The sequence below is a fragment of the Quercus suber genome, unplaced genomic scaffold (genome assembly GCF_002906115.3).
Source record: "Quercus suber isolate HL8 unplaced genomic scaffold, Cork oak 2.0 scaffold_196, whole genome shotgun sequence".
Lineage (NCBI taxonomy): Eukaryota > Viridiplantae > Streptophyta > Magnoliopsida > Fagales > Fagaceae > Quercus > Quercus suber.
This window is the reverse complement of record NW_027069654.1, coordinates 339,618-352,140: the sequence shown is the minus strand read 5'-3', so window position 1 is coordinate 352,140 and position 12,523 is coordinate 339,618. Positions and strand designations below refer to the sequence as shown.

Sequence of the window (12,523 nt, the reverse complement as noted above, 5' to 3'; positions counted from 1 at the left end):
GATTTTGGTGTTGGTCTGTGAGAGGGTTCCAAAGAGGTGAGGGAAGGAAATAATAAAAAATGTAAAAAGAATGAATATTTTATTGAATAAATGTGTAGAATAGATAAACTGATGTGGGTGTTTTATAAAAGTTGATGTGTAAAATAGAAAAAGTAGGTTTCTTTCTTGCAAAATAAACAGAAAATTTGCACAAATTGATGCGGTTGCCTTAACCTTTACGCAAGTGCCAAATGGAGGTCTGTTAGACTGCCATTTATTAATAAACAACTAAAGCATTGATGGACAAGAGTACTGAAAAAGAACAAACTTGATAAATAAATAAATATTTGAAAAAAAAAAAAAAAGAACAAAGAGAAAGAAAGAACAAAGTTCCATTATCCAACTCAAACCAATTAAAGATCAAGCACAGGAATTATCCAACTTTTCATCCAGTACATTCCAATTAACTTCTAAAGACCTAAGCACAAAATATGAGATCCATTTTCAAAATAATAAACCCAAAACACAAATCCCAAATCCCAAATGCAAATAAAATCAATCTAATAAATCATAATAGCAATCACTACGAACTTTAATAATAATAAAAAATAATAAATAAACGGAGACAAATTGAAAAAACAAATTTCATTAAGAAGCAATACAATCCAATTAGTCATTAGATACTAATCTTCTTCTTTTTTTTGTCCAATTCATCATCAAGGTTAATCAAAAGCCTAATTGTTTGTTTGAGACCAAAAGCTTGTTTTTGTTGGTTGAGAAAATAAAAGAAACATGAAATCAAAGGATTGTTGATTGCCAAGAAAATAGACGAAAATATGAGAGAAAGAGAGCTAGAGAACAAAAAGCCTACATCAACAGTGGGTTCAACCATGGGTAACTATAGAATAGCAAGACCATGAAAGACGCAATAGTGACTTCCAAAGTCTAGATTGGTCAGGAGCCCAAACTCTGGTGATGTTGCCTCTCAATGAGAGATCCTCTCTATCCTTCAGTTTCTCCCAAAAAAAAAAAAAAAATTAAAAAAAGAAGAATAAGCGCCTTACTTGAATGTGCAAAATGGTGTCTCGGCTGTATATCACATCAAATGAATTCTCAGGATATGTTTTCTTAGTGCAATCAGCAACTTCAAATTCAACTGAGCAGTTAAGTCCAATAGCACGTTCGAGAGCAAAAGAAACCATATTTATGGAGAGATCAATCCCAACAACATCCACATTAAAGTTCTCAGCCATATAAAAGTCACCTCCCCCAATACCACATCCAACATCTAGGACATTCTGGCCAGGCTTAAGTTCCAACTTTTGCACAAATTCTTTAGTTGTATCTGTTCAAAGACACGAGTTCACTTAAACATAATTTCAAAGATTTAAATTTACATTTTAGTTATGAACCTTCTCTCCATCTTTCTTGGTAAGGAAAAAATGAATTCAGAAAAATTGTCAAGTAAAACATATAGTTTTTCTGATTTTCTAATTATCTTTTAGGTTTTAAGGTTAAATGTTTAATACCTAAAATATTCATTATTTTGTAACGTTCCAAAGTCTGTTAGATGTTGATACACACACACACACACAGAGTCACACATATGTGTTCAATTATCCAAGGGGTGGCACAATCAACAGGGACCACATCTCATGAAGTGCAGGTCACTAGTTCAAATCTCCCCTTGGAGCCATAGACTTATCAAAAAATCTATGAAAAGTTCAATTCTCCCTGAATAATAATAATAATAATAACTGTTCCAAATTCTGAACAATGCAGATAGTGAAGTTGGCAAAAGTATACAAAACAATAAAAGAAAAAGGCAAAGAGATATGTCATTGTGTGAAATTTTATTTAAAGTACCTAAGATAATATCCTCACATTTTCAATAGTAAAGTAGAAATGTTTTATTAATCGAAGGTTTTGTCAAATTAGTGAGTCAACATACAAGGGCATGTCATCTTCCCAAAAAATATATTTATAATACAAATTGTCATAATACTAATATGTTATTATGTTAAACTAACCAAAACAAAAAGATGTTGAAGTTCTAAGTAATAACACAGAATGCTGTTTGCCTCTGCATTGCTTATAGAGAATGTGATTGATATGGCCTCAATGACAAAAGCCTTCTTCAAGATGTCAAAACAAATTCAACAGAGAAAGTAATCCAATATCTATGCAGCATATTGAAGGTTTTTCTATAACAACCAAAAAGTTTAATTAGATGCAATGGTGAACATATGTTGCCATTAGTGGGACTAAGTAATATCTAACTCAAACACTCAGTATTCTGTATTAAAAAATTAAAATAGTCAATCCTATGACAGATTTGTATAGAACCATCAGTAACTCCTTCAATTTTGGGCATGATTTTTATTTTTATTTTCTCCTTTTATCTTCACTACTACACCCTAAATGTGGGAAGAGAGAGAGAGAGAGAGAACAAACAGGTGGTCAGTAATGCATACAGAACACATGGTTAGTAAGGCATACCTATCCCTCCTGTGCTCACAAAACCTTGTCCAAAGACACGCTCATAACGTAATATGCCACTAGATTTATACTGAACATTGTCTAAGAAACGCTGGAACCCCCTATCATCCTCAGACCTGACTTTTTGCCATGTCCAGCAAATCTGCATTTCAGAAACATTAAGGCACATCTTGTCAGATATTCAATGTAAAAAATAAATAAAAAATAAAAAATAAAAAATAAAAATAAAAAAAGAATGAGATTCACATAAAACCCATCATATTACCTGGTTCTGATTCTTTTTGTTTCGCACATAAGCTCCAATGCATTTGCAGCCAACAAAAGAGAGTTCAAAGGAATTTCCAGAACCATCAAGTACATGGCACTCTTTAAAGATCTGCAGCAAATATAATCAGAAACAGATCCTTGCAAAAAGAAACTTTTTGCTTTGAAGACAGCATGTCTTGACAGGACAACCCTGTCCTGCTCATATTTTTTAGCACATGAAAACCATGCAGATGAAAAACTTATATATAGACAAAGACAATACATACATACATACATACATACATACATACATATATACANGTGTCTTCGCTCCGCGACTAGTGCTAGAATATGCATCACCAGTAAGTCGGTATCCGAAGACGTTGTTTTTGTCTACCAGTGTTGGTGGTCTGGTCATCGAAGATGTGGTTCCTACGGTGATCGTCAGCAATTTAGTCACCGAAGCCACCACTCTAACAAATCAATTCTAGAGGTTCGATCGCCAGACCTTCGGCACGAGTGGCTTTAGTGTTGAGCCATCGTTTTTGGTGGTTTGCTTGAAATATTTTACTTGTCATATCAAACACCTGAAAATATTTTACTTCAAAAAAAATAGAGAGTTAAAATTCAATGTCAAGGGAGTGATGTTAGTCACTTTAAAAGGATGTTTAACTTATGCCTCTCTTTGGTGCTTGTGTAAAATTTAAGGAGTTAATTGGCTAAAATAAAAGTTTAGGGGGTATAATGGCCACTGTTGGTGGCTTTTTAGGTTCAAAAGTTAATAAGTTTGACCCCTAAACATAATTCTTAATCCCTTAAACCAAAAAAAAAAAAAAAAAAAAAAAAAAAAAAAAAAAACCCAAATAATAACAATAAAAATTAGTCCAAATAATAACAATATTAGGCCAAACAACAATAAATGAACAAAATATTCAACAACAAAAAACCCTTCAAAAAAAAAAAAAAAACCAAAAACCAAAAACCAAAAACTCCTAATAATTTAGATTCACAACCTGTTCAATCAATTCCACCAATTGAATCCTTAATTTCATTTTTCCTAAAAATTGGTACCAAGAGAGATATTGTGGCTGTGAGTTCTCCTAGGGAGTGCCAGTAGCTCTAATATCTTCGACTTTGCAATCGCAACAACTATACTCTCCTTGGAAATCGGCTTGTAGTCGCAAAATGTATTATTTGTTGCTCTCTCTCTCTCATCACTTCATATTCTCTCTCACTTTATTACACTTATCTCAACATTGTCAATTCTCACTTTATCTTTCATAAGTCACTTTTTGCTTATTCATTTTGTTAGAAGAACGGAAATTTTAAACTTAATGTATTTGCATTTTTTTTTTCTGTTTTTATGATGTTGATATATTCAAGTTCTCCTTTTATTAGATCTTATATAATTTAAGTTTCTTAATGCCTACCCCATAAAAAATTCATAAATACCACCAATAACCACTAACCCAAAGTTCAAGAGTGTTTTGGCATTTTCTCCTTTTTATTTATGGCATTTAAGACTAAGCCACATTAAAAAAATAAAATAAAAATAAAATCTATCAAATGAGAAAGAGAGGATTATTACCTAATTTAAATCATGATGACTTCGGTGTGTGTATGTGTGTGTGTGTTTGAAAGAAAATATGCCTACCAAACCATCTGTCAAACATTAACAGTCATTAGAGTTATTAGAAGAAATTCACTTAATCCCAATGGTTGGCTAAGTGGTTCATAAGATCCCATAATATCCATGAAATCTTGGGTACAAAACCTCTTGTTAGCATCTTGGGGCTATCTCATAGGATTCCTTCCTATAATAACTTGGCATTATAAATTTTTTTTACAATGTGGTTGGTTCATTACTTTCATATGAAGCCATGGAATAATACAAGATTATTTGCTTTAGCAAAATCAGAACTAGGTATGAACTTGAAAATAGTATTAAGGTGTATACAAGCTTGCACGCCCAGATCAAAACAACAGGCACAACTTGGATTTACCCAATTGGACAATGGTCTATTCACTCAAAGCATTGAGTTTTGTTTAGTTTCAATCCATACTTTTTGGCTTTTAGAGAATCTCTAGCAAATTCTCCAAATTTTTGTACTGTTTGGAGAATGAACAGTAACTTTTATCTTTTAGCTACCGAATTTTTCAAATATACTTTCCAACAGATTCTCTATCTAATTTAAATATTATTTCTTCATTCATTCTTTGTTCTTTTTTTTTATCATCATTTATTCTTCTTATATTCATTCCCAACAATTATATTTTTCAAATAAAAGTATTATATCCACAACATTTTTTGCAATACTTTCACAAGAATCACATCAAAATCTTATGTGGAAAATTGCTACTAGTTTTAATTTGAACCTATCACTGAAATTATTTTTTTACTCATTAATATTAGCTAATAACAATCTATTACTTAAGATTTATAGTAAAAATATTGTGGTGGTATTTCTTAATTGTCTTTTTTATTTTTTATATTATTTTTCCTTCCTTAATTTCATCCATATGTTTTTTTTTCTTGGTTTTTTCTCTACCACACATGAATCCCACTCCTATCTCTATCTATCCTTCTTTTTCTTTTTCTAGTTCATTCCGGACTCTCTTTTTCTTTCTGTAGCTCTCTCTTTTTGGACTTTTTCTATTTCTTCTTGATTCTAGAACACTCTCTAGCATGATCTTTTGACTTCTATTTCTACTTCTATTTTCCTTCCTCTTCAGCTCACTTCACACACACACAGCCGACCATGATCTTTTGACTTCTCCTCTATGTTTGCATTTTTGTTTTTTATTTTCTTTTTTCTTCATCTCACTTCACTCACACACACAGCCGACAGAGAGAGTTGGCCTTCTTCTATCTTTTATTTCTTTTCTTTTCTTTTTTTTTCCTTCTTTTCTTGTTTTGATTCACTTTGTTGTTACAATGGAGCTTAGATAGGCTTTCATGTTCTTGATCTGTTGTTTTTGTTATGATTTTAGATTTGTTGTTCTAATTAAATTCGTATTTTTCTCTGTTCTTGATCTGTTGTTTCTATTTTGATTTTAGATTGTGTTAATGTTTTGATTGTGTTACCTAGGCCTGACCACGGGTCGGTTTTGCGCCGAAAACATGGTCGGCTCAGTCGGAATCGTCCACAGTAAAAAATTCAACCAAAATAGTTGATTTCAGGCAAAAATGCCAAATCCGGTAGAGATCATACCGGATCTGGTGAGATCTCGCTAGATCCAGTGACATTTCACTAGATTTGGACAAAATATCACTAGATCTACTTGATAAGTCACCGAAATATGAAAATTTGTTGCCAAAATCTAAAAATTTGAAGTCAGAATCTGGAAATTTGAGGCTAGAATCAGGAAAATCTTGTCGGATTCTGGAAAATCTCGCCGAAATCTGAAAATTTTTTTCTGGAAATTCTTAGTACATCGGTCGAATCGGGTTTTTTTTCGGGTTTTGGGGAGGAAAACCGAGACCGACCTGCCAAAGTCGGTTTTTGGAACAAATGACCTGCCGCCGACCAGTGACTTGATCGGGTCAGCTAGTTTTTGGGTCGGATCCGATCGGAACCTTCGGGTGGGTCGAGTCGTCGGATTGGATGGACAGCCCTATTGTTACCGTTTGAGAGAGAGACAGATGAACAAAGAAGAAAGGAGGAAAGAGAAGAATATATTTTTTTATTCAACCGGTATTTTTTTAAGGTAAAATAATGGTTTGGTGTTGCTACAGTCTTCTAGATTAAGAGAACTACTGTAGCAACTTCAAAAAAAAATTAGAAAAGTTTTGGGTTGAAACTAGCTGTTGGAGTGTGAACAGAAAGCTTTTTTCTCCAAAAAATAAAATAAAAATAAAGATAGAGCATTGATTGGAAAATAATAATAATAATAATAATAATATATAGCCTTTTAAGGAAAAATAAAAAAATACCAATTAACCTTGATCTGTGTTCTCAAATTGACATTAGTAAATTGACCTCACTTGATAATTAACTAGTAAAGATTAATTTTCACAGTCTAGAGATGGAGACTGCAAAGAGCCAATGAAAGTATGTCAAATATATAATCTGAAATCCAATATAGAAATATGCTACCGCCACTGAAAATATGTACCAAATTTTTCAGTCTCCCTTACAAGTGTAATGCAGTGGAGCCGAGCTTGCGAGTGTAAAGTTAGGTGTTTTTTTTGGTTTAGCATTACTCAATTCAATAACACTTTTGATTTCTTTTTTCTTTTTTCTTTTTTTTTTTAATAAAAATAGGTCACAAGAACTGTAGATTTCTTGGTCACAGTTGTCAAATCCTTACTTTGAAAATTAACCGTGAATGATGGACGGATTAGCTAATAGCTTTTAGAAGAAGTTTGTCAAAAAAGTACAGCTGAGGCCTGGGGCTTAAAAATATTAGTCAATGTTTCTCAAAAAAAAAATATATATATTAGTCAATGGTCACACAAAACGTGTCACAATCAAAGATTCGTATCTGAATACCTTGCACATATCACTCTTTCAAATAAAGTATCTGTAAATTTAACTCTAGAAACATTTAATAATTATGACTCTGCTTAAATTTTTATCAATAAACTCCGCCAATGTCTACGTTTAATGTCCCATATTTTGTTCACAATTTATAATTTACCCGTTGGATAATAGGGACGTGGTAAATTGGACCCGGATGGAAAAAAAAGAGATTACATGTGATCGATCAGAAAATATATATAAGCCAACCCCAAAATGTGGGGTCTAAAATGCATATAATGAGAGAGAGAGAGAGAGAGAGAGAGAGCAATTATAATTACTTCAGGACGCTCTTCTTTGTCAAGATCAGAGGCTTTGGAATCGAGCATCATAGCCTCAACGCTAAGATCCGCGGAGTGCTCGATCCAATAGTTCTTCTGCACCTCTCGCTCCTCTCCTTAAGAAAACATCACGAGACACGCCAAATAATTGAGTTACGAGACTCAATTCCGTTATTAAAAAAAAAAAAAAAAAATGAAATGGAGTATTTACCTTGAATACTAGCAGCCATTGTGAGCGAAATGTAGAAGACAAAATGACAAAAACTGGTACGAGGTAAAAAGAGGAGACAATATAGGTATGGTACTAAGAAATCTCAATGGCAACGCGAGATCTGGTAAAGCTCCTCGATCGGCGGTTGTGTGCTCTTCCTCGCTGCCGCATTAACCCTCACAAACACAAACAAGCTCTCTCTCTCTCTCTCTCCCTCTCTGTAACTATCTCTTTATAGCGCTGCTCTTCGTCGGTAGAGGGTTTTATTTATAGGAAAAATGCCCTCACACGTTTGACGTTACACTCTCTCTCTCTCTCTCTTTCTTTTTTTTTCTTTTTTTTTTTTTTAAGGGAATCCAAATGTATCTATCTTTTTCTCTATTTTTGTTTTTATAGATGGACCTTTTCCGCGAAATTCTCATATGTACTAACCCACTTTTAGGGCCATTTGGTAGATGTGTTTAAAAACTGAAAATTGTTATTTAAAAGTTTTTGTGAAAATACATGTGAATAAAAAAGTATGTAAAAATACGTGAAATGTTGTTTAAAAACTAACAATGGTTGTTTAGAAACACTCATATCTGTGCCACTATTTGGGCATTTTTTTTCTTTTCTTTTTTTTTTCTTTTTTTTTATCTCTTCGTATCTGTGCCAAGTGCCAACAAGAAAAATACACCATTTTTTTTTTTTGGTTGCATTTTGGGTTTAAATTTAATTTGCATGATGATATACACGTGTTTGTTTGGTGGGGGAGTGGGGCGCCTCTTCTCAAACTCTTCAATGATTCTAAGACTGGCATTGGGGCCATCAAATTTGGAGCAAATCATGTAATTGTGTAAGATGTGTCCTTTTAATTGGGTTCTTAGGGAAGTTCACAGTGATGCTCATGTATTAGCCAATTCGTCTCCCAAAATTTTTACAAATTGTTTTTTTGATATGGGTTTTAGTCCTCCTAGTTTTGTAGGTTAACTTTTGAAGGAAGTTGCGCACACTTTACTAGGTTGTAATTAGGGGTGGTAAATGAACAAGTTGGATCATAAATAGGTTGAGTGTATCATTACCCATTTATAAATTTATGACTCGTTTATATATAAATTAATTACTCATTGCTCACCCAACCCATTACCCTCTTAACCTCTAAAATTACCAAAATACTCTGAAATACCCAAAATGGCCCAAATACCCCTATACTTCCAAAATTACCAATATACCCTTGGATATCCAAAATTATCCCTACTAAAATGAGCAAAATATCGCCAAAATCTTTAAAATAAGAAAAATACCCATAAAACCTCTAAAATGACCAAACATAATCACCAAACATACTCCCGATATCTTTAAAATCACCAAACATAATCAAAAACCACTAAAATGACTAAAATATCTTCAAAATTTCTAAAAATGATCAAAATTCCCATGAAACCTCTAAATAACCAAAATACCTCCAATATCTCTAAAATCACCAAATATACTCAAAAACCACTAAAATGACCAACTACCCCCCAAAATCTCTAAAATGAGCAAATAGCCCCCCAAAACTTCTAAAATGACTAAAATATCCCTGAAACCTAAAAAATGACCAAAATATCCTCAAAACCTAAAAATGACCAAAATACCCCTAAACCTTAAAAAATGAACGAAATACTCCCGAAACCTAAAAAATGACTGAAATACCCCGAAACTTAAAAACAACCAACTTGTAATCTCTAGTCTTTGATAAAGTCCTTTTATTAAGCCAAAAAATAAATTTAAAAAAAAAAAAAAAACCTCTTCAATTATTTTGTTGTAAAAAATATGCACAAGGTTAAGCCAATAAATTTTTTACAATTTATTCTAGAAGAAGATTTTTTTTACAAGGTTAAGCTATAGAATTCGAGAAGTGTTACATCTACTTCATTTTCACAGTACTTTCATAACAAATTATAAATAGTAAGTTGTTATTAATTCTAAATTTTAATTTCAACCCACCACTAAATTACTTTTACCCATTAGTAATAGACAATAACAACATGTCATTTTAATTTATTATGAAAATGTTACAAACATAACATTTCTCATATTCAGACCCTTGTAGGAGGTCCACTCCCTAGAGTGACTTAAATTTTTTTTTCTCCTCAAATTTAGTTAAAATTTAAAAAAAAAAATTCAACACATTGTTTTCATAAAGTAAATAAAATAATAAAATAAAATTTAAATGGTACACACGTCCATGAAGGGGTGTTCGCATGCGGTGTGATGTGATTTTGGTCATTTTTAGCACTGCACTTTGTGGTGCGGTTTAGCTAAAATCATAACTACACCGCACCTTATTTTTGCGGTTACATGTGTGGTGCGGTATGGTGTGATGCAGTTTAGAGTTTAACCAAAATCATAACTGCACTGCACCTTATTTTTGCAATTACATGTGGGTGCTATATATAAGATGAGGTTTGAAGTTAGTATACTTTTCAAATTTTGGGCATTTCCTACCCATCCCAAAACTAATTTTTCCCTTTTTTTGGCCAAGTTTTAAATTATTAGCTTTTTTTTTTTTTTTGTTGGCTTTTCTAATCAACACTTGCTAGGGTTATAGTTTTTTTTTTTTTTTTTGGGGGGGGGGGGAAACTAGGGTTATTAAACAATTAATAATATATTTAATATTAAAAAAATTAATTATATAGAGAGGGTGCAGTGCATGCGGTTTTCTTGTTATAAAACTGTAAATCGCACTGTACCATATAGTGCGGTGCAGTGCAGTGCGGTATATTGTTATTTGTGGTGCGGTGCGGTTATGCTATTTTGTGGCGGTTTTGGTGAGGTTTTTGCGGTTTGTGCAGTTTATACGGTTTAATGAACACCCCTACGTTCATGTATAGTAATTCAATCACTTCATTTGATTCCTCTGCTCCTCGTTCTTAGGAAAAAATATTATCAATTAAATCTAAAGATTATGAACTAAAAAAGTTTGAGAGTAATACTAAATCTATTTTTATAATTTGATAGTTACAACTTACAACGAGTGATCATGAGATTTGAACTCTTAATGTCTCATTTGAAAGTACTAAAATGTGTTGATCAATTAAACTATAAGACTTTTGGCATTTTTTTCTTTTTCCAGAGAATAGACTTTTGGCAATATAAGAGTAATGTTAAGTGTGAACAATACTATAAATTTTTCTTTTGAGAATACCAAATATTTTTTAACACACACATACAGGGAGAGGGGAGAAAGTTTTTTAAAGAAACTTATAATGGTATATATTAAAAGGGACTAACTTTTGGATACACAGCACAGACTTTAAACCTCTTTAACTATGCTATTTTCCAATGTGGGATTAACCACTATTTTTTCTTTTAGAATACTAAGTATTTTTTAACACACACACACACACACACACACGGAGGGAGAAGAAAAAAAAATACTAAAATTTTACTACATAAATTTTCTAGACTGAATTGTGAGTTTGTCACTATAAAAAATTAATTTATATATTAATTTATTAATTATTAAAATAATAACAATTATAATCATGGATGATGATATTCTTACAAAAATCAGTGGACTGAAGATTCCCGGGTCTTGATCTTGAAGAGAATCCTGTAAAACAAAATTAGATCAGAGGAGACCGGTGGGTGCCGGCCCAGGGTCCTCCGATGGCAAAGTTAATATTGTCGCTAGTCGTCTAAAGAAAGAAGGTGCTATCCAGAAAATGTTTTTTAGAAGAATTTTTTCATACCTCGCTTCTCTGCCAACGAGCCTTTTATATAGTGTTCGGCAAAAACGGTTACATTGTAACTTCTCCAGTTGTTGCGGGTTTTGAGAGTAACCACTACAACCGTTATGGCAGTTATAATACTTAGATTTCATAACTGATTATTTACTGCAGAACGGTTGCTGGAAAATTGCACTCATTGAGAGCAGACGCAACCCTTCACCTCGTCCGTTTTACCTCTACCAAAGACGAGATGCTATCATAATGCCTGGCTCGTCCATTCTTAAGGACGGATGGGCCATTTTCACAATGCCTCGTCTTTGTTCCTCAGGATGGCGGAGGCAAGGATGAGTATTGACTCCATTGGTGAAGCTCCTTTTTCCTGTGATGAGGTTTCATAGACGACCCGAGCTATCTTTTTCCTTCCCCATTGTTTGGACGAGTCGTGTGGACGACTTAGGAGTTAGAAATTTTTTTGCCTCTTCATCAGATGATATATTTGTTTCAAAGTAAAATATTTTCAGGAAAATATTTTACATATTTTACCATGTATGTTTTGTTGTAAAATTTGGTCAACTGTAAAATTAAGGCAAAAAGAAATAAAATATTTTACGCTTGAAATTTTGATAAAACATTTTACATTTTATAATCTCTCACGCGTAGAGATCACATTGACAAACCAGCCGCTCCTAACTCTCTCCCAAGCCTGACAGGGAGAGCACCCACCAACAACACAATCTTCAATGCTAGAGATGGCATCTCTCCATTGCAAGTCAAGCACCGAAAATGCAATTTGTGTTTGCTGATCTGTTTTTTTTTTTTTTTTTTTCCTAAGCCCTATAGATCTGGGTATGTTTTGCACAAATCTCTACCGCTAGCCCTGTCATACAAAAATTCTGTAGATCTCCACCTGTGTCCTGCAAATTTGGGTTTTTATTTTTATTTTTTATGTTCTGCAAATCTACGTTTTTTGGCTTTTTGCCGATCTGTTTTTTTTTTTTTTTGGGTTGCAAATCTGTATTTTTTTTTTTTTTTTAGCTAATATGAGTTTGAGTGGTTTGATTCATGGTTGTGTTTCTTATTAAAATTTGATAA

General features: G+C 32.8%; 1 protein-coding gene across 1 annotated transcript; it reads right to left on the bottom strand.

Annotated features, from left to right (window-relative positions):
- Nucleotides 1–1,016: 1,016 nt before the first annotated feature.
- On the bottom strand, nt 1,017–8,006 carry LOC111993336 (phosphoethanolamine N-methyltransferase 1-like). The gene is made up of 5 exons (XM_065779005.1): nt 7,737–8,006; nt 7,421–7,641; nt 2,744–2,866; nt 2,479–2,620; nt 1,017–1,324 (listed from the first exon to the last, which is right to left on the bottom strand). Exons 1-5 carry the CDS (start codon nt 7,753–7,755, stop codon nt 1,017–1,019), a joined length of 813 nt encoding a protein of 270 aa, XP_065635077.1. The 5' UTR covers nt 7,756–8,006.
- Between the last annotated feature and the right edge of the window lie 4,517 nt (nt 8,007–12,523).

Excerpts from the sequence above, each read along its gene's own strand:
- LOC111993336 (XM_065779005.1), bottom strand. Across the intron at positions 2,621-2,743 it reads ACAAAAAGAATCAGAACCAG|ATTTGCTGGACATGGCAAAA; the intron begins GTAATATGATGG and ends TCTGAAATGCAG. Across the intron at positions 1,325-2,478 it reads TGTGAGCACAGGAGGGATAG|ATACAACTAAAGAATTTGTG; the intron begins GTATGCCTTACT and ends GTCTTTGAACAG.